This window comes from Zalophus californianus, chromosome 7 (genome assembly GCF_009762305.2).
Source record: "Zalophus californianus isolate mZalCal1 chromosome 7, mZalCal1.pri.v2, whole genome shotgun sequence".
In the NCBI taxonomy this organism is placed as follows: Eukaryota; Metazoa; Chordata; class Mammalia; order Carnivora; family Otariidae; genus Zalophus; species Zalophus californianus.
The window spans coordinates 114221903-114247946 of record NC_045601.1 but is presented as its reverse complement, the minus strand read 5'-3'; the positions used below and the strand labels follow the sequence as shown (position 1 = coordinate 114247946).

At 47.9% G+C, this 26044-nt stretch overlaps 1 protein-coding gene across 6 annotated transcripts in view; it reads left to right on the top strand.

Moving 5' to 3' along the window:
- Window positions 1–334: 334 nt before the first annotated feature.
- Window positions 335–26044, top strand: part of PNPLA1 (patatin like phospholipase domain containing 1) — a 44269-nt gene continuing 18559 nt past the window's right edge. For 3 of the 6 annotated variants that reach the window (XM_027602669.2, XM_027602674.2, XM_027602668.2), the window contains exons 1-3: window positions 335–1093; window positions 23550–23782; window positions 24918–24983. In XM_027602669.2, coding sequence (XP_027458470.1) covers window positions 889–1093; window positions 23550–23782; window positions 24918–24983 — 504 coding nt within the window. In that variant the 5' untranslated portion in view covers window positions 335–888. Of the gene's footprint in view, window positions 1094–16038; window positions 16155–18019; window positions 18164–23549; window positions 23783–24917; window positions 24984–26044 lie in introns of those variants that run through there. The other 3 variants (XM_027602671.2, XM_027602672.1, XM_027602670.1) reach the window with 3 other exon arrangements.

The window sequence follows — 26044 nt, the reverse complement described above, 5'->3', positions numbered from 1 at the left end:
TCCCGTGTACTTAGGAGACAACATGAAAGTCTGGGGCTTGGTGAGAGGGTGCTACAGGTGAGTGGGTCAGGGTAGGGCCGGGGAGAAAGGGTGGGGAGAGATGGAGAGGCGGTGGTGGGTGGGGCCCTGAAGCCTGACTTCTCTTCCTTTGCAATTTTGCCCGTGGCCAGTCCTAACATGTGAGCAAACACCCAAGTTCTTACGTAGGAACAAATAAAAACAATTGTGTAACACACCCCACACGCCCCACAGAGCCTGGGGAAAGAGCCCAGGGAGGGGTGATGCCATCGGGGGCATGGGTGGTGTGAGTGTGTCCCCCTCAAAAGCCATAACCAACCTGCTGGCTCTGGGCCCTGTGGGGGAGGGGACACCTTCCTCTTGGAGGGAGGCCCGCATATAATTCCCTGGCCGCCACAGCGTGTCAGAGAGAGAGGCACCTGATAACCATCAGTGGAGCTTTTGCAACTCAGTGTAAAGCCTCCTGGGCTGAGGGCTGGCTGAGCAGTGCCTGCCTCTTTGGGATGGTCCGGGTGGTAGCTGCTGACGCTGCTAGGCATACGAGGCACCGGCCAAGGGCTGAGGAGTCTGTGCCAGAGATGAATCTAGCCACGCAATGAAGCCAGGGGGGTGCTCGCAGGCCCAAGACGCTGCTCACACATTCGGGGTGCCTCCTGCACCTCGACCTGGGCCTGAAGCCTTTTACCAGCCTTTGGCACTGCCTCCTGGAGGAGCTCGGCAGGCCCAGGCAGTGGCTGCGCACACCACCCGTGGGTGTCCCGGCCAACGGGAGAGACGGCCCATTTCTCAGCTCGGGGCCGGCAGGGCAGCTCGGCCTGAGCTCCAGCAGGAGAGCAGCTTCCGAGAGGCGAGCACTGGGGGGCCGAGGAGATGGAAGAACAGGTGTTCAAGGGAGACCCAGACACTCCTCATTCCATCTCCTTCTCCGGCAGTGGGTTTCTCTCCTTCTACCAGGCCGGGGCCGTGGATGCCCTTCGAGACTTGGCCCCCCGGATGCTGGAAACCACGCATCGCTTTGCTGGGACGTCAGCAGGTGCGGTGGTCGCGGCTCTGGTCATCTGCGGGATTGAAATGGGTAAGGCCTTGGTTCTGGGTGCCCTGGGGGAGCCTCTGGGGAGAGTCCTCAAAGTGAAGCCCGAGGATCGCTTGGGGACGCTTCGGGGAACAGAGCCAGGCCTGCTGGGTGGTGGGAAATGAAGAGAAGGGTTTGAGCGGGACGGCAGGCAGCTGGGACGTTTGAGGTTGGGGTTAGCCGGGTCCCAGCCTCTGACCCACTGGGTGAGTGTGGACCCATCTCTCCCTCTCCCTCAACACTCTTCTGTGATGCTCTGTGGACCAGGGCCTGGGAGAGGGAAAGGCAGTAGCTTTCCTCCAACATCCTGGTCTTCGAAGTTATGCCATGACACAGTCGGACACTGGGGTGAAGTGTCATTCCTCTTTTAAAGTGCCTGTATTAATATTATTGTCCCTGGGTGGGGCAATACTTCACATCCTTACTGCCTTGGTGGGGTAGGTTTGTCAGCTCAGCTTCCAGGTGGCTGGAGAGGTAGAAGCCTTGCAGCTACGGGGATGAACCGGAGGGGGAGAAACCGGGAAGGAATCCGGGAGATCTCACTTCACCTTCTTTCCTGCTGGTGCGGGGCCCCAGAAAGAAGGATGGGGTCCCCACCTCAGAGCCAGAGGGCAGAAGCGCCCTCCTGGGCAGGGGAAACGGACACAAGCCCGGTAGTCCCACACTGCAGGGCTAGACCGGCGTCCTCACAGGCTGCCTCGAGTGCGTTTATTCATTCGCTGTGCTACTTTACAAAGTCCGTGCGCCCCGTGAAGCAGACATTCTAGAGAGATGAGACAGAAAGTAAACATTCAGACAGGTAAACTGATGATGTCACCTCAGGACGCCATGAGATCTATGGATAAAATGGTAGCAGGAAAGGAGCAGACAATAAAGTGGGGGCTATTTTAGAAGGAGTGGTCAGGGAAGCCTTTTTGGAGGAGGCGGCATTCAAACAGAGACCAGAGTGATGTGAAGATGGGAGAAAGAGTGTTCCAGGGGGATGAGCGGCCGGGGAGCCAGGGAGTGGGGGCCAAGGCTGAAGAGGCAGGCGGGGGTCAGATGGCGCATGCACGATGCCTCGCAGCCAGAGCACCCAGCTCTGGCTTCACTGGGAGAGCTGAGGAGCACTGGCAGGCTGTACGGGGGTGACGTGGCGAGGTGTTGAAGAGCGTGTGCTCCGGGTGGATTGGATCCCAGCTCTGCCATTTCACCATGTGGACCTGGGGCAAATTACTGAATGCTCTGTGCCTCCGTTTCTGCCCTTGTGAAGTGGAGATTCCACCTGGACCTAATTCCCAGTGTTGTTAAAGCATTAACTGAGCTAGACGGGTTTATCACAGTGCCTGGCACATGGCAATGCTTGGTGTGTGCCAACTACCTGGTTGGGGCTTTTAAGGAACCTCAGCTGCTGGGCAGACTGAGTTAGAGAGGGAAGGGTGGCCACAAGGAGACTAGCGGGAGACTATGGCGTGTGTGTCTAGCGAGGGATGAACACAACAGGTAGCGGGGTCTTGAGGGGCAGTGAGAAGCCGGTGGGTTCAGGATGTACTTTGGAGGGAGAGCCAGTGACACTTGCCAAAGGGCCAGCAGCAGTGCGGGAGGAAGGGGTACCAGTGGGCTGCCTTCCTGCCTGGGGACCTCTGTGCTGGGTGAGAAGTCTGTCTTCATTGTAAAAAATAATAGTGATGCCCATTCACCGAGTAACTTATGGGCAAGATCATTTTTTTCCTTTGAGTATTTCACAAGTTATAAATTCTTTCTCACTGTAAAAAATTCAAACAATGCAAAAGTATACAGGGTTTTTCTTTTCAAAGCCTCCGCTTTGTCCCCAATCCCACGCTCCCTCCTGTAGCCAGTTCTAAGCACTGTGCTTAGATCCTTCTGGATCTTTTTTTTTTCACTTAAAAACATTTTTTAATTGCAGTATGGTTAACATAGAGTGTTGTATCCATTTCAGGTGTACAATATAGCGATTCAACAATTCTATACATTACTAAGTGCTTATCCTGACAAGTGTGCTGTTAATCCCCTTCACCTGTTTCACCCATCCCCCACTCATCTCCCCTCTGGCAACCACCTGTTCTCTATGGTTAAGAGTCAGTTTGGGGGTTTGTCTCTTTTTTTCCTTGTTCATTTGTTTTGTTTCTTAAAGTCCACCTGGGAGTGAAATCATGGTATTTGTCTTTCTCTGACTGACTTATTTCACTTAACATGATACCCTCAGGGTCCATCCACATCGTTGCAAATGGCAAGATTTCATTCTTTTTTATGGCTGACTAATTATCCATTCATCTATCAATGGACACTTGGGCTGCTATTATAAATAATGCCGCAATAAACATAGAGGTGCATATATATCCTTGTGAGTTAGTGTTTTTGTATTATTTGGGTAAATACCCAATAGCGGAATTGCTGGATCATATGGTAATTCTATTTTTAACGTTTTGAGGAACCTCCATACTGTTTTCCACAGTGGCTGCACCAGTTTGCATTCCCACCAACAGCACATGAGGCTTCCCTTTTTCCCACACACTCACCAACACTTGCTGTTTCTTGTGTTTTTTTTTTTAAAAGATTTATTTATTTATTTATTTGAGAGAGAGAGGATGAGAGATAGAGAGCATGAGAGGGAAGAGGGTCAGAGGGAGAAGCAGACTCCCCGCTGAGCAGGGAGCCCGATGCGGGACTCGATCCCGGGACTCCAGGATCATGACCTGAGCCGAAGGCAGTCGCTTAACCAACTGAGCCACCCAGGCGCCCTGTTTCTTGTGTTTTTGATTTTAGTCATTCTGACAGGTGGGAGGTGCTGTCTTCTTGTGGTTTTGATTTGCATTTCCCTGATGATGAGTGACATGGAGCATCTTTTCATGTGTCTGTTGGCCCCCCTACATCTTTTTTAATGCCCAGAGTCCTCTTTGAATGTAGCAGTTAATGCTTCAGTCGCACAATAGACCCTAGAACAAGCCTTCAGAAAGGAGCTGGGTGAGAGCCCGCACTCTCTTGTCTGGGAATCACAGAACTCCTGCCCTTGGAGACATCCTGCCTCTGGGATCCTCTCCCTATCCAGGTATCTGTGTCACTCACCTGCTCCGTTGCTCCCAACCTCTTCATGTCTTTATTGCGACTTCTTAAAATACACCATCTGAGACAGTCAGTGGTGTTTCCATCCTCTGGCATTCAAGGACTTGTCAGAATTCATTCATTTCAATCGGATCAACCCATACTGTCAAAAACGGACTCGGACAGGCTGAGGGGAGAGGCACTAGAACCCATGGGGAAACCTCCCTGTAGGTGTGACGAAGGCCTGGACCACGCACACTGCCCGTGATCAGGAGAGTTCAAGGAGGATGCACATGGGACTTGCCCTTTTCATTCAGCAGCCTGTTTATGAGATTTATCCATGTCATTCCAGCCTCCTTCATTTGGGTTAACTGCCACGTAATTTACTGTTAACCAGCACTTCCTTATATCAGGCACTGTTCTAAGTCTTCAGCATATTAACTCAACCAGTCCTCATAGTAACCCCCTGAGGTGAAAACTACAATCGCCTCCATTTACAGAGGAGGAAACTGAGTCACAGAAGGTTTAACTAATTTGCCTAAAATGATACAAACAAGCATGCTGTAAATCTGGGATTAGAACCCAGTCTGGCCTCACCTTTTATTTACTTATTTATTTATTTATTTTTATTAAAAATTTTTTTAAAGATTTATTTATTCTAGAAAGAGAGAGGGTGTGCACAAGTGAAAGGGGGAGAGCTGGGGGGGGGAGGAGACTGTGCTGAACACAGAGCCCAATGTGGGGCTCAATCTCACGATCCTGAGATCGTGACCTGAGCCAAAACCAAGAGTTGGACACTTAACTGACTGAGCCACCTAGGCAGCCCTGGCCTCACCTTTTAGACCACTCTGTTTCTTGACAAAGCAGTGACAGGGAGTGCAGATGCTGCTTGTATGGATCCTAGGGTCAGGGAAGTCTCTCGGAGCAGATGGAATTTGCACCTGGACCTGGAGGGGGTGAGGGAGTGAGCCACGAGACTATCTGGGGAGAGCATTCTACAAAGAGGGACAAGTGACTTGTGAAACTCCCTGTCATCAGTCAGAAGCAGAGCAAGAAGCAGGACTCCATTTCCTGACTTTCTTTGGGATCTTTACCTCTTTCAGTATATATTCCATTAAGACTATATCATGGCTCATCTAGCCATTCTGTGGATGGAACAGCCACCTTTTTGTTATCAGCAACACTGCAATGAACATCCTTGTTTATGTCTCTCATGCCCACATAGAATGTTTTCCTAGGATATGCATTCACATTAACATTACCAGACTTGAGGCGCCTGGGTGGCTCAGTTGGTTAAGCAGCTGCCTTCGGCTCAGTTCATGATCACAGGGTCCTGGGATCATCGGGCTCCTTGCTCAGCAGGGAGTCTGCTTCTCCCTCTGCTGCCCCCACCCTGCTTTTGAGCTCTCTCTCTCTCTCTCTCTCTGTGTCAAATAAATAAAATCTTTAAAAAAAAACACACAAAAAACATTACCAGACCTGACTAAAGTATTCTTCCGAAGTGTTTGTACCAATTTAATCACTAGCAGTGTACACAAGTACGAATCTCCCCACAATGTCACCAGCTCCTGGAACTGTCAGACTTCAAAGTTCTAAGTCAATCTAATGAATGTGAAACTATATCTCATTTTATTTTGCTTGTTTAATCTTCATATCCTGATTGGTAGTCATGTTCAGCATGTTTTTATCGTACGTGTTATCTGTGTATTTATTGCCTACTTGTGCGCCCTCTTCTGTGACTTGCCTGTTTGCTCTAACTTTTCCTGTTTTCTTTTCCAACCATTACCTTGTTCTCTTTAACTTGCAGATGTTCTTTATATAGCCTGCACGCGAATCATGCGTCAGTTATAAGCATTGCTGCTCTCCTGTTTCACTGCATGGCTTGTTTTTTTATTTTGGGGATGTCTTTTGTCATTCAGAAAATTTCAGTCTGAAGCACAGTCAAATGTATCAGTCTTTTCCTCTTACAATTTCCGTTTTAATATCTTTACTTTGTTACAATTATATCTTCTATATTTCCTTTCAAAAGTTCTGGGATTTTTTGCTCTTCAATTAATCCAGCTGGAATTTATTTTGTGGCTAGTTTAAGGTAGAAATAAAAATTTTTTCATTGTTTTGCCACATGATTACCAATTTCCTCACCACATTTATAAGCAACCCTTTTCACCCTGGTTTGAGATGCTCCCTGTGGCTTATTCAAGCTCCTGGATTCTCAAGGGTCTGTCCCTGGAGTCGCTCTTCCCTCCCACTGGTGAATTTGTGTATTGCTGCACCACATCTCGCTGTTTTAATCACCGTAGCCTTATTATAAATGGCCATCCCTCTCCTCTGCTCCTTTCTTGATTTATTATTCAAGTATTACCTCTGTTATTCATGACCCTTCTTTCCTCCTTGTGAAAAAACTCTGTTGGGATTTTAATTGAAATTATATCTTCCCATTTATAAATATAGTCTCTCTCTCTATTTCTTCTGGCCTTTTATGTCATTCAATAAAGATTCTGTATCTTTTATTGGATTTATTAGCCTTTGTTGCTATGAAAAATGGGTTCTTTTTTCCAATGGCATTTTCTAATCTAACCGATTACTGTTGATATAGAGGAATGTTGATTGTTTTTGCATATCGATCTTGTTTTGAGCAAACTTGTGAACATTTTTAATAGTTCCAGAAGTTTGTTGGTAGATTATTTCATATTTTATATGTAAACAATCACTGTATCTCCACATAACCAGAGGTTTGTCTCTTTTTTAAAAAATTCTTTGGGGTGCCTGGCTGGCTCAGTCGGTTAAGCCTCCGACTCATGATTTTCGCTCAGATCATGATCTCAGGGTCATGAGATCGAGCCCCACGCTGGGTTCTGTGCTGGGTATGGAGCCTGCTTAAGATTCTCTCTCCCTCTCCCTCTGCCCCTCTTGTCTTCCCCCATTCATGTGCGCATGCTCTCTCTCTCTTAAAAAAAAAAAATTCTTCAACATGTGGCCTGTGGGGCCTCTCTCCTCTGGTCACACTCCCTCCTCTTGTTCCAGTGAGCTTGCTGCCCTGAGATTGCCTGTTTTTTTCCTGTGAAAGCAGAGGCAGCAATGGGTCCACCTTCTGGAGATGTGTGCCAAGCCCTGTGATAGGACCACTTTGGGGTACGTGAAAATGTTTGTAAAAACACTTAGCACGGTGCCTGGTTTTCATTAGTGGTGCAGTAAAGGTTTCTATTCATTCATTCATTTACCTGCGGATAGATGGTCTTTGTGACAACTGGTGGGGGCGACTCAGAATTTCCAATCTGGTCAAAAGTGGGTCTGGGAAACTGCCCCCAGGTGTAGTTGCATAATTTTGAAAAATAAAATTGTTTCTTATTAAAGAATGGGGATTTGGTGGACTTAAAACCCCATCTCCGCTTTAGCTACTACTTGGCACCTTTCCCCCTATAAAAACTACACGGCATGCCCCTCCTTTCTTCCTCCCTTCCTTCAACAAGTATTTTCTTTTCTTTTTTTTTTAATTTTATTTATTTATTTGAGAGAGAGAGAGAGAGCACAGCAGGAAGAGGGGCAGAAGGAGAGGGAGAAGCAGGCTCCCCGCTGAGCAGGGAGCCCGATGTGGGGCTCGATCCCAGGACCCTGGGATCATGACCTGAGCCGAAGGCAGACGCTTAATGGCTGAGCCACCCAGGCGCCCCATTCTTTTTATTATTGAATAATATTCTATTGTGTGGATATAACACATTTTATTTACCTATTTGTCAGGTGGTATACATTTGGGTTGTCTTTGCTTTGGGCTATTATGAATAATGCTGCTATAAACCTTTGTACATTTTTTAACACATTTTTTTTCCTTTTAACTACTTGTGATTTTTTTTTAAATTTTATTTTATTATGTTATGTTAGTCACCATACAATACATCATTAGTTTTTGATGTGGTGATCCACGATTCATTGTTTTTGTATAACACCCAGTGCTCCATGCAGTACGTGCCCTCCTTAATACCCATCACCGGGCTGACAAATCCCCCCTCCCCCCGCCCAGAACCCTCAGTTTGTTTCTCAGAGTCCATAGTCTCTCATGGTTCGTCTCCCCCTCCGATTCCCCCCCCCTTCTTTTTTCCCTTCCTTCTCCTAATGTCCTCCATACCAGTCCTTATTGGCCTTTTAGCTAAGATCAAGTACATTTTTAACACTTACTAATAACTTTTCTTTAACGAAAAGATTTCAAACATGTTGAAGAGGGCAATATCTATCATGGACTCCCAAAGACCCATCCTATAACTTCAGTAGTTATCAGCATTCACCAACTGGGTTTCAACCACAGACTCTCCGCCCCGCCTTGCTTTGTTTTGTTTTTTTATATATTTTTTGTTTTGTAATGATTTTAAGCTCATGTGGAAGTTGCGTGTAGCCTCACCAGGCTCTGTTTTCTGCGCCAGTGTTCTGGAACAAGTGTCTCTGTGCAGATAAGGACTGGGAGCCCGAGGAAGCCCAAGGGAACAGGGCTCGTTGATCTGCTTGCAGCCAGATACTGAGGGGCAGGCACCTGCTTCCCAAGCTGCTTCCCAGCTCCTCCCGGTGGGTGAGGGGAGCGACCAGGGGACGGAGCTGACATTTAGCTGAACTCATCAAGTGACTTTGTTTTGGCCTCTAGAAGTAATTATTTCCCAATACCTCTCACTCTGCCTTCTCAACAATGATAGCCTTGACCTCCCCACCCCCACCCCCACTGCCCCAAACACCCAAACCACTAAATAAAATATTAAAAGGGTGGGGCCCAAGATCAGGCCTGGATTTGGGAGCTTTTCTTCTTGCTTCCACAAGAATGCCGTCCCTATGGAACGTCTCCCCATCCTGCAAGGCCTACCTCAGACGTCACCTCCTCTGAGAGTGAATCCTGATTCCCATCAGGCACTGAACCCCTCGTGCTCCCACAGCCAGCTCTAGGATAGCGCTTGTCTCAGAGGCCAGAATCCCCATGGGAAAGAGCACCTGACTAGGAACCAGGCTCTCGGGATTCTGAGGCCCAAAGTGTCCCGCGGTCAGATTAAGAGCCTAGCTGTGGCCACATGCATTGTTTTCACATGGTCTTTCACAGTAGGATTTATTAAGGAGGGAGGTGGGGTTCAAAGCAAAGCTGGTGTGACCCCAACATCCAAACTCTCTCCACCCCTCCTTTCCCTCTAGTCCTACGATCCCACTCAGCAGTGAGTGACCTTGGATAAGACACCTTGAGCTGTAGCTCAGTTACTGTACAATGGGGGAGAATAGTGTCTGGCTCCCCCTCTCCATGGCCTGGCTCTGGGAATCACAGTGGTCCCTCTGAACAAGCTTTGCAAACAAGGGATTGCTTTGGTTGGGACAGCAGAGGCTTCAGCAAGGCAGAAGAGCATTGAGAAGACTCACGCATGTGGTCTTTGCACTCCAGCCCCCCAAGGCTGGTGTGGTGGCTCCACAGAGTTAGGACCCAGGTTTCCTCCACTGTGGTATTCACAGTCCAGCAGGGCTCCCCACAATGTCTTCATTCCAGCTAGTTGGGGAGGGCACACCTCTTCCCTTTGAGGGCAGGCCTTGGAGGTGACACATATCATGTCACCTTACATCCCATGGATCTGAACTTAGTCACAGGGCCACACCTGACCTCAAGGGAGACTGGAAAATATAGACTTTATTCTGGGAAGCCATGTGTCCAGCTAAAAATCATAGATTCAGTTACAAAGGAAGAAGAAGAGAATGGATGGTGGGGATAACCAGCAGTCTCTGCCATAACCACCATACTTGGAGATATGACGATGATGGAAAAACTCAGTCCCTGTCAGGGACCAAGACCATGACTCCATAACCACCAGGTCAAGTCCAGTCTGTTGGCTGGGGAGGGGCTCAGTTCTGAGCCATCAGTGGGCTGCCCTCCTGGCAGCTGGGGGTGTGAGTGCCTCAGTCTTGCTATGGGGCCTGGGCAGGGCACCACGGCACCCATTACATCCCCTGCCTAAAATGACCTTCCAGTTTTCTCTCGAGAGATGTCACCTCCTCCCAAGACACCTTCCCATTGTACCCTATTGGATCTCTTTCCACGATCTCTAGTTTACCCACAGAATCTGTCCACCTGTCTAGCACTTGATGATATACGGTCATAATTGTTTCAGAAGCTGTGTCTTATTTCATCAACTAGATTGGTTGAGCCACCTGAGGTCTTATGGGTCCCATGGCTCCACAAACTGCTTGTCAAGCAAGAAATGCTTGATAAACTCCTGATGACTGCTGGCCATTGGCAGGCATGACATTGAATGTGTTTTTGCAATTTCTATTTTGGGGTTTACCTGACTCTTAGATAACTTTCTGCACTTACGGATATGACTTGACTTATAATACTAGAATTTCATAGAAGGGAGGTCACTGAGTCCAACTTTTTCATTTTATAGATAATTGTATTTAGACTTTGGGAGAGGAAGTAACTGGTTGAAGGCAGACCTTGCTTAAGCCAGTGTTTCCAAACTGTGTTCCGAGAAACCCTAAAGTTCTATGGGAAGGAGAGAGGTTGAGGGGAGGGGGGCATCAGGGAACAGGGAGAGGACACACACTGAAGCCCCGGGACCTTCCCCCGCTTCAAAAATTATAGTGCTGCTATTGTCCATTCTTTTTAAAATTTCATTTAGAGGAAATTTTCCAGTGATTTTTTTTTAAGTAAAAAAAAGACCACTGTTTGAATCTAATCCACTTAATGTGCAAAGAGATTGAGGGCCAGATTCTGGATGAATTACAGTGATAAAATAGACTGTTCATTCATTCATTCATTCATTCATTCTAGGTCCTAGGGATCCAGCAGTGAACAAAACAGCTCTCTGCCCTCATGAAGTTGACATTGTCTTGGTGAAATCAAACCATAAATAACCAAACCCATAGAAAAACATCAGCATGCATGCTCCAAGGAGAAAATAAAGCAGGAGAAGGGTGTGGTCAATGATTAAATGGTGAAGTTTCAGGTGCGCACTCAGGGGAGGCCTCTCAGAGGCAGAAGGAAGGGAGGAGGAGCCACGTGAGCTCAGAGAGAACGTTCCAGGCTGAGAGACGTATGGCACAAATGCACTTGAATTCTCAGAAAGGAAGGCAAGCTGTCCTGGACAAGAAATGGGTTTTAAAAGGACCTTGCAAAGTCCATGAGAGGGATAGAGGAGCAGCACAGGCCCTGCCCCACATACTTGGGCACAGCAGGACCCAGCACGCCCCCTCCCATGGAGACGGAGTCCACTACAGGTGTGTTGGTCTGCCTCCCACATCTGGACCAGTGCTGCTTCAGGCCACTCCTGCCATCCCAGTGACCAAAGGCCTCCTGAGGCCCTGGAGTCAAGCATGGCTGAAGTTATGGTCATTGGCAGGTGGCTCAGGTGTGTTCCAGGCATTGGGCCCATTGGGGCCTCAAGGACCTGTGCTGGGAGGACGAGACTGCTTTGTGAGAAACTTGGCTCTGGTATCTCCTTTCTTCAGTCACCCATGCGCCTGTCTTTGTCACTCAATCGAGGAACAAGACACCCCAAGGTTGGTGAGAATAAAGCTCCCAGGAAGGAGGAGGCTGGAGCAGGTGTTTCAGCTCTGCCACTAATCACAGTGGGTCCTTGGCCAGCCGGTGACCTGCCTCGGCCTTGGTTTTCCCATCTCTAACTTGGGGGCGGGGGGAGGTGGGAGCACATCCTTTGGACATTGCAGTGAGGGACAAAAGAAGTCATGGATGTTCCTGGCACAGTGCCTGGCAAATATTAGTCACAAAATAAGTCTTTGATGAGTGAAGGCTGAGTGAATGGAAGAACAAGTAAAAAGAAAACTATCTTGAAATAGAAAAGCATAAGTAAAGCAGCATTTTTTCAAACTTCACTGAAGAATGTCCTTCATTGTTAAACTTATTAAAACAAAGATTACTAGACAACCACCTGGTCCAATTAATATTTTTAATATTTTAACTGTGAGCCCATGTGCACAAAGACTTAGCTTTCCTGGAAATTCTGTGTGGCCTGGGCAGTGGCAGGACCCATCTGAGCTGGTTTACCTTGGCCCTGGCCAGGCACCCCAGGGTTATCACCAACTCAGGATCAATTCTCATGATAATTACCCTGGTAGGTTGTGTCAGTTCAAACTCTAAACCACAGGTAATGTAGGCAAGGGGCTTTGAATTTTTATGGGAGCCTGTGTTTTTTTCACCCAGAGCCCTGGGCAGAGATAAGCTACTGGCACCTTTCACTGGTCCAGCAGTTGTTGGAGCATCCTGGCTTTCAGCAGCGGTCTCAGTGCCCCTCACACAGCCCAGGACCACAGCCTCTGCCCCTGCCCGTTTCTGGTCTGATAACCACATCGTCAGCTTTCTCTCTGCTGGCGCTGCCTTTCAAGTTCCTTCATTTGTTCCCCTACTTTCTTGTGAGTTCAACCATGTCTCACGATTTTTGTATCAGGCTCTCTGTTGTTGTTGTTGTTGTTCCTATTCCTGAAGCTGGAAATGTTCCTGGACTGCTGGAGCAGAAAGTCTCACCAAAGTTCTTTAAGACCGGAATGGGAACCTCCATTTTTCTCCTGGGCGTGCGTGCGTATGTGTCCCTGCATGCGTACGCACCTGCACGCATGCGCATATGTGTGTGCGCCTCCCAGACGGAACCTGGAGTTTGGTCCTGGATGCTAGGTGCGCTTTCAGAATCAAAATGTCTTCATCGGAAATCATTTCCAGTTACTTATCTGCCCGAGATGGCAACATTTCCTATAAAAATTCACTCTGCTCTGATTCATGTCCTGATGCCATCTATTAACAGCTATTTACCAGGCACTTAGAATGTGCCAGGTACTGTGCTCAACGTCTTGCACGAATCATTTACTCTAATTCTCTCACAACCCCACAAGGCAGATGCTGTATTTATACCCATTTTAGAAAGGAGGAAACAGGTATTTAGAGAGATTAGATAAACTTGACAGGGTTTATGCAGCACAGCCAAGACTGAGCTCTTTCTTAATTTCTACCTTCTCCATCCTCTTAAATCACCAGTTCAGATGTTGCTTTGCAAGCACCTCGACAGCTTTCCTGCCAAACTCTGTGGCCAAGCAATTATTTGCACATTGCTTAAGAAAGTGGGATCAAATGACATAATAAATGCAAAAAGGACTTTTTATAAAATGCTGTAGAAGTGACATCACTGCGTGGTGATGGTTGTAACTCCAACTACCATGTTGAGATCAGTGTCTTTTAAGTCAATCAAAGTAAAATGTGTTTACATGTTTAACCTTTCCAGCCAAGTGGATAAAGGTTTCTTTTCCCCAAACAATCCTCTCAACTCTTAAGTTGAAAAGAATTGAATGGCAAATCTAGTCAAACTCTGAATGTGTTGGGTACACAGTAGAAACATTTAACAATTTAGGAAACAACTCATGCGGTTGACATCCTGCAATCCGTTTCCCCCAACAACAGCAGGCGTTAACTGAGCCCCTGTTGAGTGGCAGGCTCTGTGTGCCTAACAGCCTTGGTCATCTGTGTTTGTTGTGGTTTGTTTGTTTGTTTTACTTCAATTATAATAAATGTTCAATTCTGGAATATTGCTAGATTTACAGAAAGTTTGCTGAGACCATACAGATAGTTTGATATGTCCTTCAGCCAGTTCCCCCCTAATGTGAGCGAGCATCTTCATAACTATGGTACACTTGTCAACACTAAGACATCAACACTGGTACATTACTATTCATGATATATTTTGCCAGTTTTTCTACTAATGTTCTCTTTCTGTCCCAGGATCTAATCCAGGATCCCTCACGGCATTTGGTGGATCCATTTCTTTCTTTTTTTTTTATTTAATTTTTTTATTGTTATGTTAATCACCATATATTACATCATTAGTTTTTGGTTGGCGGATCCATTTCTAAACCTGCTCACTCAGTATTGATAGTGTTGTGTTCCTTGCTTCACTTTGGGATTTAATTCAGCAAAGGTAGTGAGCTCCATTTCCAATTATATAGGGAAAACAGGCAAACAAATGATAAACCTCCAGACCAGTTTGACTCCCATTTGAGTCAGGAGTTGACACATTGCTCCAACTCTGTCCTCATGAAACCACCACATAAGGAAGAATCTCCTCCTCAATCTCAGCTCAGGACCTTGTGTCCATCAATGTGCGGGCAAGAGTTAGGACCAGGCTTGACAGAGAAAACTATTCTGTGGTTTGCTTTCTCACAACCCCGGTGTGAGGGTGAGTCACTGAAGGTTTCGCCTTCCTGACTACCAGTTGGAAAGATTCCTAACAGCCCAGTAGAAAAGATATTCTTTGATCTCCCTCTTCAGTTCATTCATTCATTCATTTTGTTAAACATTCATTATTAATTTATTCAGCAAACATTTATTTACTACAATGTGTCAGGTACTGAATAAGTGCTGGGGCCATAATGGGGAAACAAAACAAATAGTCCCTGCTTGCGGGACATTAGTGTATTTATTCATTCTTGAACACCTACTAAGTGTTCAACACTGAGCTAGGGAATCATGTGGGAGAAGGGTATTCTTAATACAGGCCCTGTCCTCAAGGGATGCAGCTAGCCAGAAAAACAGGGCAGGCCACTCAAGACAGCCTGAGATAAATGGTTGTGGACAGTAAGGGGAGACAGAGAGCAAACAGTGGGGGTGAGCAGGGAGGGCTTCAAGGAGGAGGCCCAGATCTTAAGCGGGGCTTAAAGGTGAGGTCTGCATGGTTTAAAAAAAAAAAAGTGGTGTGTATAGAAGGGAAATAAGCAGGATTATGCACTTGTGTTTACCCAGGAGAGATGAGACAGACTGTCCTGAGGAGGGGCTCTGGGTGTGGGGATAGAAGAGCATATGTTTGAAGATGTGATTTGGGTTCTGTTGCTCTAAAGAGAGTCTTCCTGTCTCCCAGGGACATTTGAGCCCTTAGGACCTTAGGAGGTGTACCTAAACTAAGTCCTAGAAAGGCAGATACCAAGAGCCTTCGTGGAACCACCCCCTTGCCTCACAGTGGGAAACAGAGGCTCTGAGAGGCGGAGGGCGTGTCCCTGGTGAAGGGAGCCACCTGTGGTGGAAAGAACACTGGCTTGGGGGCCCTCAGGATGTGGAGGCCTAGCTCTGCTGTTTTCCAGCTGTGTGACCTTGGGTGAGTTACTGGTGAGCCTCTGTTTCCTCATCTGTGAAGAGGTAACTAGAGTACCTACCTCAAGGGGTAGGTCTCTCCCTGTTCTCAGGGGAGTGTCGTGAAGATGGGACAAGACAACAAGGCGTCCAGAGCCTGGCACAGCAGCCAGTGTCAGGGAGATACCAGGAGGTGGTAGCAAACGTGGTAAGTCCAGTAAGCAGCGGGGAGAGACTAGGACACTGTGGTTTTAAAAGAGCTTCAGGACTCCAAGACCTAGATGGAGAGAGATGTAGATAACAGACCTGACCATCCGAAGTCTTGGGCAGCTGGGGCAGAGAGTATCCACAGTCAGCAGAAATGAGCTTTCGTTATCATGGTGGTGGAAGAGAGAGGCATGGGTGTTCCTCTGCGGTGGCACCCTAACTTGAGCATATCTTGAATGAGGAGATGTTCAGAGATGGCCTTCGGTCTGTAGAGCAAAGACTCACTTGGAGGTCTCTTGACCACCCCCCCCCACACACACAAAACAAAAACAAAATAAAACAAAACAGAAACAGCTTTTAAGACTAGAGGGTGACTAGTTCACAGCTCTTGCTTTATCCCGGGGGGTCCCCTCAGTAATGCAGGGAGGGTCTGGAGAGTAGGAGAGGCCAGAGCCTAGAAAGGGGACAATATTGGTTTCTACCTTGGAGCAGGATCCCAAAGAGACTTCTGGGTCCACCAAAGAAAACAGAGAGAAAAGAGCAGGGGCAATGGCCCTCAGAACATTCTGAGGTTCCAGAGAACTTTCTAGATACATTACCTTTCTGCCTGTTTTATCTCAAGGTGATCAACAGATCCTTCAGTGGAAAGTTGGGGAGATTGTGCCCGGATTCTGGGGGAGAGGCACGCAGGGGCCGGATGCTGGAAAGAGCCCCACGGGTACCTGGATAGGAACCCAGGTGAGGCACAGTGGGAGACACTGCTGTTTCCATGGCAACCTGATATAAACCGATATGAACTTTTAAAGCCAATTCTGTAGTAAACTCTTAGGGTTAGAAAAAGGTCTGCGTGAAAGATTGTTATTGGTAGAAGAGTATTGGTTTGGCGGTTTGGGTTTTTTTGTTTTGTTTTGTTTTTTCAGTGCTTACTAGGGCGGAGTTATTTTGCCTTTGGCTAAAGCCTATATTACATTCAGAACAGAGTAGAAAAATGTGAGTTTTCTCATACATTCTACTTCCAGTTTCTGTTAACATAGACTGTGTGACCTAGGGTATATCCACCCTTATTCATTTCTCCATCCATCCAACCACTCAGTCATCCGGCCGTATTTATGGAGCTTATTCTTCATTCTGGGCTCGATTTCTTATCTGCAAAATGAGAGAATTAGTCTGGTTTCGTATTTTGACCTAGGCTCCTAACATCTCAGGAGTTTCAAGGTGGTGCTTTCAACAGCCACCTTCCTAGGCTGGGATGGGGCGACCCGGCAGGGTCTGAGACCCCACTTGGCTTCAACCTAGAACAGCCCTGCTTTTAGCTGTTTTATGTATTGGATTTCCACTTGAGATTTCTTTTGAACAAAGGCTCCCCGACTGAAAAATCGCTGCCCCAGAAGGTCTCTCTGGATCTCCCGGTTGCAACAGTGCTGCTTCAAGCCAAACTGTTTTTCAATCAACGCCCCTGCAGTGTGGGGAATGGAAATAAAATGGCGAATAAACCATGGTCACTACCCCTCGGGGGCTCGCTGTCACTGTGAGGATAAACTGAGATTGTAAGCGTGAAAACCCGCTTGGGTGAAAGACTGTTGTTAAGATAATAATAATTTTTATTATTATAGTGCAGTTGGGCAGTCAAGATATGCCCACAGGGAAATGCAGCCTATAATTCAGCCTGCAATTAGGGACCAGGTAGGAGCAGCAGACTCCCAGGGGCTCCACTCAGGGACTCCGAGAATTGTAGGGCTTTCCTGGGAACGCAACTCTGCTCGCCGCCGTCTCCCCTGGGGCGGCTGCGCCGCCTGATTCCCCCCCACCGCCACCCCCACCCCACCCCACCCCCACCCGCGCTTTCGGTGCCCGCCGCTGGGGAGCCGGGCTGGCGGCGGGAGGAGGGGGGCCCCTGGCGGTGATTGGCTGAGCCAGAGGTTGTTGCTAGGCTACCAGTCCGCGGGAGACTAGGGCCACGTAGTCCCATCCTCCACGGCACATCCTCCCCACCGCAGACCCCATCCGGGCACCCTGTGAAGGAGATTCCCCAGCAGTTTACATTGTCAGCCGCCAAGTGTCCATCTTTCTAGGATTTTTTTCACTTAGCAGGAGGTCATGTGGAGGAGGGGAAGAGAAGCTGTGAATAATCATCTTGAATAAGCTGCTTCTCTTTCTGGACCTCAGTGACCTCCTTCGATTCCTGAGGTCCATTCATTTATTCATCATCCATGCATGCGTTCATGTTTATTAAGTGCCTCCCGTGTTCCAGGGACCATATCAGGAACTAGGGACAAAAGCATAAACAAGATAGGGGCCATCCTTGCTCTCACGAAGCCGGGGCGTGGGGGCTGGGGGATGGGGGGGAGTGGAGGACATTAGACATTTAAGCAAATAAATAATAAGATAAACATACATCTAATCCCCTTCCTTCCTCTTCAGTGATACTTCTAAGCCCTGTCCCTTTTCCCTACTAAATTTGTAGGGCCCCCCAAAGTTGACAAGGGAGGGAGTGTGATGCTAACAGTGCCTTTACTGCATCACAGCTGACCTATGACCTCACTGCACTCTGAAACAGAGGGACACTCTCATCTCCTCAGTGCTTTTACTTTGCTCTTTTGCATCCCAAAGTGAGCCTGAGCACACCTTAATAAAGATATGGGGCAGGGATCATTGTCCCCTGTTCAGGTGAGAAAGTCGAAAGCCAGAAACATCAAGAAGACTTCACCATGGTCACGAGGAGAATTACTGGCACAACCTGACCGATAGTGAGCACTTACTATGCGCGGGCACTTTTTTTTTTTTTTTAAGATTTTATTTATTTAACAGAGAGCAAGAGAGCACAAGCACGGGGAGCGGCAGGCAGAGGGAGAAGCAGACTCTTCACCGAGCAGGGAGCCCAATGCGGGGCTCGATCCCAGGACCCTGGGATCATGACCTGAGCTGAAGGCAGCCGCTTAACGACTGAGCCACCCAGGTGCCCCATGCAGGCACTTTTAAAAAACAATCTGCCTCATAACAACCCACTTAAGGTATTATTATTCCCATTTTATAGGTGGCAAAATTGAGACTGGAAGAAGTTATTTGACTTGCCAGTGATGGCCCAGGATAGTATGTGGCGAAGCTGGGATTTAAACCACGTCACCCGGCTCCACAGCCTGAGCTCTTTCCACAAAATGGATCTGGTCCTAGAAAAGAGTAGAAGACTCTCTGAGTGGCTGAGACCTGGAGTTGTTTCCAAATGCCCTTCGAAATCTCCTAGTCCCTGGATCTTATTTATTTATTTTTCTATTGAAATTCTTGGCACAATAGACTCATAAAACTTGATGAACTGGCCACAGTTACCAGTACAGTTGACCTTGTTATCTATCCATCTATCTGGGATGATCTTGCCTTCAAGCTTTTACTGGGTAATGACATCGAGTGGCTCTTCCTTGTGAGCATCTCCCATCACTTGCTTTTCTTCCGTGTCAGGTTTTACTGAACAAATATTGGGCACCCACCAAGGGTCGTGAGAGGCTTGGTAGGCAAAAGTGAGTATGGCCCATCCTTGCCCTTGAGGAGTTCCCAGCTAATAGCAAAGGTTTCTGAAGGGCCTTCCATAGACAAACCACAGTGATAGGCCTTAGAGAGGGGAGGACCATAAGGATCTTCCCCCATAGAATCTTCTTCTTGGCTTAGGAGACAGACCGCTCTTAGATAATAAAAGGTGTGAAAGGAGGTGGGAGGAAGCAGAAGTGAATGTAGCAAGTGTGGGTTGGGGGTGGGAGAGCCAACCTTGAGTCTCCTGCGGTGCTGCTTTTAAATCCCATCTTGCTGTGGTCAGTGTGGGATACTGTGTCTCGGAGCCCAGCAGCCTGCAGCTTGGAAGGAGGCCTTTAAATGGGAGAAGGTGCTGGAAAGTACAGAGATGCATAAAGAAGCAAGCTAAATTTATCCTTTCTCCCAGCACCCAGCAATTGCTATGCTTAACACTTGACTTTCTACCAACAGAGACTTGTTTAACGAGAAGATTAGTTGCTTCTCCCTTGGCTGGGAAAAGAGAGAGAAAAAAGGGAGAGACATATTGTAGTGTCTGCCTCTGGCTCAGGTCATGATCTCCATGATCTCATGGTCCTGGGATCAAGCCCTGCATCGGGCTTTTTGCTTAGCAGGGAGTCTGCTTCTCCCTCTCCCTCTCCCTCTGTGCTCTCTCTCTCAAATAAATAACAGAAAGAAAGAAAGAAAGAAAGAAAGAAAGAAAGAAAGAAAGTAAGGAAGAAAGAAAGAAAGAAAGAAAGGAAGGAAGGAAGTAAGTAAGTAAGAAGGAAGGAATGAAGGAAGGAAGGAAGGAAGGAAGAAAGAAAGAAAGAAAGAAAGAAAGAAAGAAAGAAAGAAAGAAAGAAAGAAAGAAAGAAAGAAAGAAAGAAAGAAAGAAAGAAAGAAAGAAAGAAAGAAAGAAAGAAAGAAAGAAAGAAAAGAAAGAAAGAAAGAAAGAAAAGAAAGAAAGAAAGAAAGAAAGAAAGAAAGAAAGAAAGAAAGAAAGAAAGAAAGAAAGAAAGAAAGAAAGAAAGAAGGAAGGAAGGAAAACACAGACAAAGAGAGACAGAGAAAGGGATGGTCGGAAGACAGAGACACAGAGAGAGACCTGAAAAAGAGCAAGGAGAGCTAGGGATAAAGGCAGCCTTTGAGCCCCAGCCCCAGTGAGCAGCAGAAAAGGATGTGAAACTGGGCACCTGAGTGGGAGAAGAGTCAACCTCCTGCCCCCTCTCTCCCTACATGATCCTTGCTAGAGCATTGCTAATTTCTAGACAGCACCACTTTCAGATATGAGTATCCTGGAGACGTCTATACTATTTCTATTGTCTTGCCCACTGCTTTGTCCCTGTCCCCACCCATCACCATTCCTGAAGAGCTGAAAGTGGACTGTATACAGATAATACACAAAAGCCATGATTAAAACAAGCAGTACAAGATGAAATATGCATGCCTTTGACCTAACATTCCCACCTCTAGGAATTCATCCTAAGGACAATAATTAAGGACATAGGGGAAAAAAATTAGCACGAGATTATTCCCTACAGCATTGTTTAGAAAGAGCAAAGAAACAACCCCTACTGGGCACCTGCTCAGCAAATAATGGTACAACCTTACAATAGCTTTCTGTGCTGCTTGTAAATTGGGTTATAAATAGGTACTTATTGATGTGGAAAGACATGATTTATTAGGTTAAAAAAAAACAAAGCCAAGTTACAAAATAATGTATATAGTATGACTTCATGTAAATATTCTTCTAAGTAAGAATACATATAAAATATATAGTCTAGGAAGACATAAGTGAGATGTTGATCTCTGGTTGAAGGGATTCCCTCCAATCCAAAGATTCCACTTTAATTTTTTCTTTTTGCATATTCTGCATTTTATTTATTTATTTATTTATTTAATTTGTTTTATTTGAGACAGAGAGAGAACACAAGCTGGGGGAGACGGACAGAGGGAGAGGAAAAGGGAGAAGCAGACTCCCCGCTGAGCAGGGAGCCCGATGCAGGGCTCGATCCCAGGACCCTGGGATCATGACCTGAGCAGAAGACAGATGCTTAACCGACTGAGCCACCCGGGTGCCCCCATATCTGCATTTTTAAAAATTATTTTTCCCCGAAGGAACATATATGTCTTGTGCAGTGGGAACAAATTTCCTTCCATCCGTCCCAGCGAGCATCTCCTGTGGGGAGTCCAGGTGTATAAGGGCAAGCTGAACCAGGTGCTCCTGGCTCAGGGGCATTGTGGGAAAGGCCACCAACCCATGCAAGGCCACTCAAACTGCCCATTAAGAATTCCAAAAACCGGGCGCTTGGGTGGCTCAGTCGTTAAGCCCCTGCCTTCGGCTCAGGTCATGATACCAGGGTCCTGGGATGGAGCCCCACATCTTGCTCCCTGCTTTGCAGGGAGCCTGCTTCTCCCTCTCCCACTCCCCCTGTTTGTGTTCCCCTCTCACTTTCTCTGTCAAATAAATAAATAATTAAAAAAAAAAAAAAGAATTCCCAAAACATCATGTCCCCCCCTAGTTTGACTCTCCATCCTAACTGGTCTTGTGAGGCCAGAACTCAGTCACCTAGCCCCTTGGTATCCAAATGCTCAGCTGCTTTGTAACTACATAAGGAAGGTGAGTTGGACATCGCCCTCCCTTGAGGGAAAGTGCAGTCGGTAGAAGTTGGCACACGGTAAAGCTAAGCTTGCTAAAATCGCAGGGACTTCCCACCTCCCAGGAGCACCCTCCCCTGTAACAGGGTGAAAGCCAAGATGCTCCGTCGCTCAGGTCAGTCCCTACTACACATATGCAGTTGTGATTCTGAATGTTGGTGAGGGAGAGGGGGAAAAAAAAGGCCGTTACTATGGCAACCCGGGCTCGCTCAGCCTCTGGGATCAGTCCAACATGCAGGGAAAGAAGGTGGGGTTTAGAGTCAGAACAAACAGGGCCGGGCTGTCTGACCCTGGGCGAGGCACTTAGCTTTTCTCTGCCTCGGTTTCTACATCTGTAAAATGATGCTGAAGCCCTTTATCATACCCGCCTCCAGGATTAATGAGGACTTACCCGTGAACTATAAAACATGGAAGGAGGAGCGCGGCCCTGGCTTTGGTTTGTCTCCAAATTGCTGTGTGTGACTTTGGGCAAATCAAAATTTAACCTCTCTGTGCCTCAGCCGCTCTATTTGTAAATGGGAAAATAATGTCCGCTGTGATGACTTCCCAGGTATATTGTCAGGCACCCGTAAGAATCCTGGAATCTCCACGTTGGAAGGAATCTTCGCACTCAGGCAGGAATCCCTTTGAGAAGTTCTCTGACTGAGGTACTTGTCCCACCTCTGCTTGATTACCTCCAGTGGCAGAGAGCTCATAACCACTCAGCTTCCCAAATAACCATTGCTACATGACACTAATTGTAAGAAAGTTCTGTATAGGATGTTTTACAGATAAATATTCATTTTTTAAAAATTAGCAATCCTTTTCAGAGCTATTGCTGCTTCTGATTTCGCCGGAGGGCTTGCACGGAGTAGAAATTAGCAGCAATTGGCTAGGAGCAGGTACAGGTCCGGCTCTAGAAGCCTGTGGCTTAGTGTCGTGAAAGGAGTATGGGTTCTGGGGTCACACACTCTAGGTTAAAATCCCACTTTGTTCACTTGCCAGGTGGTTGACCTTGGGCAAGTTATACTATCTCCCCAAGCCTCAGTCCCCTGATCAGTGAAATGAGGCTAGAAATGCCTACCTCATAGTGTTGCTGTGAGAATCTGGCATAATAGCAGTTCTCTTCGAGCTTATGGCCCTAACTTCCCCAGGGGAATTCTGGGGACTGGGGTGGGGACAGGTTACACCTTCCCCTGCGATCCCTTTAACAACACATCTGCCCTCCAAGCCCCATCTGGCACATGTAGGCCCTCATGTGACCTGGCTGTACTTCTCTCAGAAAGAGGGAGAAGGTTCCTCTCCCAGTCCTGGAAACACCTGCAGCTTGGCCTGGCATGGCTTGTGCTCCATACCTCACGGCCTTCCCTCTCTCTGGCCTGTGCCAGGGGCTCTAAAGGGAAGATGGATGCAATGGTTTCAGGATCACCCCTCCCTGTAAGTCACCTGCCTCAGGGCCAGTCCCCCTTCCCTGCCCACAGGCTTGGTGGGCACTAAGCAAAGTGTCACAGGGTGTCCCTTGGTGACGGCTTTCAACCGTATCCGTGTTTTAATAGGAATCTCACATGAGGCAAAAAACCTCCGAGACCCCAAAAGAATGTAGTCTGGTGGTAGATTTCCAGGCAAGTTGGGGAAAGATATTGTGGGGTAGGCCAAGCCGTCCTTTGTGCTCAATATGAAAGGGGTCAGGATGCTTGGGTCTAGTTCTGCCATCGACGAGCTGTGGGCTCTCTGGAGCCAGTGACTTAATTCTGTGCCTTGCTTTCCTCATGTGCAGAATGACAGGTTGATTCCTGAGACCAACCCTGCTTCAGAATTCTAGGGGCTTCCCATCTGTTGGATGCAGGATGAGGTGGCCAGGGGCTGGATTTTCCCACACTTGACAGAAAGTGTAGAATACGGACCCTGTGACATTGGTACCTGGAACCGTGAATGATGATGGCGACCTTTAAAGTCATCTAGGCTAGTGTACTCTTCTCTCTGCTTCCTCCACAGATGAGTACCTCAGAGTCCTCAATGTAGGTGTCTCGGAGGTGAAGAAATCCTTCCTGGGGCCCTTGTCACCGTCCTGCAAGATGGTGCAGATGATGCGGCAGTTTCTGTACAGGGTCCTGCCCGAGGACTCCTACAAGGCGGCCACAGGGAAGCTCCACGTGTCCCTCACTCGGTTCACAGATGGAGAGAGTGTCGTGGTTTCAGAGTACACATCCAAGGAAGAGCTCATCGAGGCAAGGGGCAGGACCCAGGGTGCAGGGGCCAGACCAAGGGGCAGGTCCCAGTTTGTGGGAACAGCCCCCCATTCTGTCCCCTCCCATCCAATGGCTCTTGATAAAAGGACTGAATTATCACCAGATGGGTAATCACATAGGAAAGGGTGCTCTGTGCACCATTTTGTACTCATTAATATAAATATTAGTTGTGAGTTATTATTGTTGGCAAGTGCTGTGGATATGCCCAGTTTTCTTTCAAGACAAAAAGGTTAAGTGGCATGACCCTCCTCCCATATCTCCACTCCTCTCTCCTCTCCCAAATACAAGGCCCTTACCGCATAGCCTCACAGCTCCACGCTGGCATGCCATGATCCTGGGGGTGGGGAATGGATGGGCAGTAGGCATGGACACCTCCATAACCTACCTCATGTCCCCCTGGATTTATTAGCACTCAGCTCTTCAAGACTTCTCTCCCAACCACCTCTTATCAGCTCCCGCTCTTACTTCTGCAAACCAGAGCAAACCACACACAAAGCAGACCTCTGGATCTTTGCACCTGCTGTGCCTTCTGCCTGGAATGCCCCTCCCTCCTTCCCAGCTCACTTCACCTGCTTGACAAGACTCTAGTCACTCTGCCTGGGAACTTCCCTTCATCATCTGCATGCCCCGCACCCTCCTGGTTTGGGTACTCCTCCTTAGAGGCCACGATGCCTATGCTCACCTCCATCCCAGCCCCTGTCACCCTGTGTACTATCACCTACTTGCTTACTCTGCCCTGTTGAGTGTTCCCAAGGGTACATATCTCACTCTCCTTTGATCCCAGAGCTCGGTCCTGGCCAAATACACATTAAATGGTTGTTAAGTTCCACTGGATTCATGGAGATATGGTGCCAGAAGGAACCCTGGAGGTCACTGAGGCTGCCTTGTCTCTTTAAAGCTAGGATATCGGGCCCAGACTACCAAGTAGGTTAACAAGGAACCAGCTCGTTGGGGCCAGGTCAGGACTTGAACTTGGGGCTCCACTCCCCAGGACAGTGCCTCTGCCTTGGATTTAAGAAGGGTCCGGCTGGTGGTGGCCCAGAGGCCTACCGGTAAGCTCTGCCCACCCAGCCGCCCAGAGCCTCACACATCTCCACTGGTTCTCTCCCCACAGGCCCTCTACTGCAGCTGCTTTGTCCCCGTGTACTGTGGCCTCATCCCCCCAACTTACCGTGGTGTGGTGAGTGCTTTGGCATGGGAGAGGGTGAGCCAGGACCCGGGAGTGCCCTGTGGTCCACATCTGGGAAAGTAGAGGGGTGGTCTCAGAATTCGGTGGGAAGACCAAGGGTTGGAAAGATTATTGTGTTTTTCTACTTAGAATTCCCAGTATAGATGGATTTCTGGGGCTTTCAGATGAACTTTCCCTCCATACACTGGGCTTCACTCTAGGCCCACCAACCCATTACTGAGCCTGGCTAGTCAAGACCCCATAGGCTTGCTGGATTTTCCCATACTTGACAGAAAGTGTAGAATACGGACCCTGTGACATCGGTACCTGGAACCGTGAATGATGATGGCGACCTTTAAAGTCATCTAGGCTAGTGTACTTGAATCACCAGTGGGGGAGGGGATCTTGTAAAATAATGCAAATTCTGATCCTCTAGGCCCAACCAGCTTCAAATGACGTCTGAAGCCAGTGCTGCTGGTCCTCAGACCAAGCTCTGAGTAGGAGGATTTACCCATGCCCCTTCCTCATTTTATATAGAAAGAAAATGAGATCCAGAGATCAAGATTTAGCTAGGAGATGGAGCACATACTGTGCATGTCAGCCATGTACTTCTCAGGCATCCCAGAGAGTTAGAACCTCAGTATCTGTGATCCTTTGTTCACAACTGAGGCAACAGAAGCCACAAGAGGGAAGGGCTATGTGGTGGCTGGTGGCCAGGCCATGGTCAGGGGTGTTCTGGAGAGTGCTGAGGATACCTGACCTCAACAGAGGGAGGCAGTTTGGACCCACAGCAGTCTGGAAGAGGGGATATTTCCCAACCTGCTCAGACCCACCATATGTTCACCTTCTCAAAAGGCCAAGGGCACAGGCTCCATTCCCCCACCCTGCCCTTGGTAGGTGAGTGGCTGAGGAGGAGTAGCCTGGGAGGCGGAGCTGTGACAGGAGAGCATTTGCTCATGCTTTATCCAGAGTATGACTGGCCCTCTCCCCCCAGGCTCAGCACCATTGAGATGGCTGAATGGAGACAGGGTAGGGACAGAGCACTGGGCTGGGAGTTCAGGGACCACCATGGA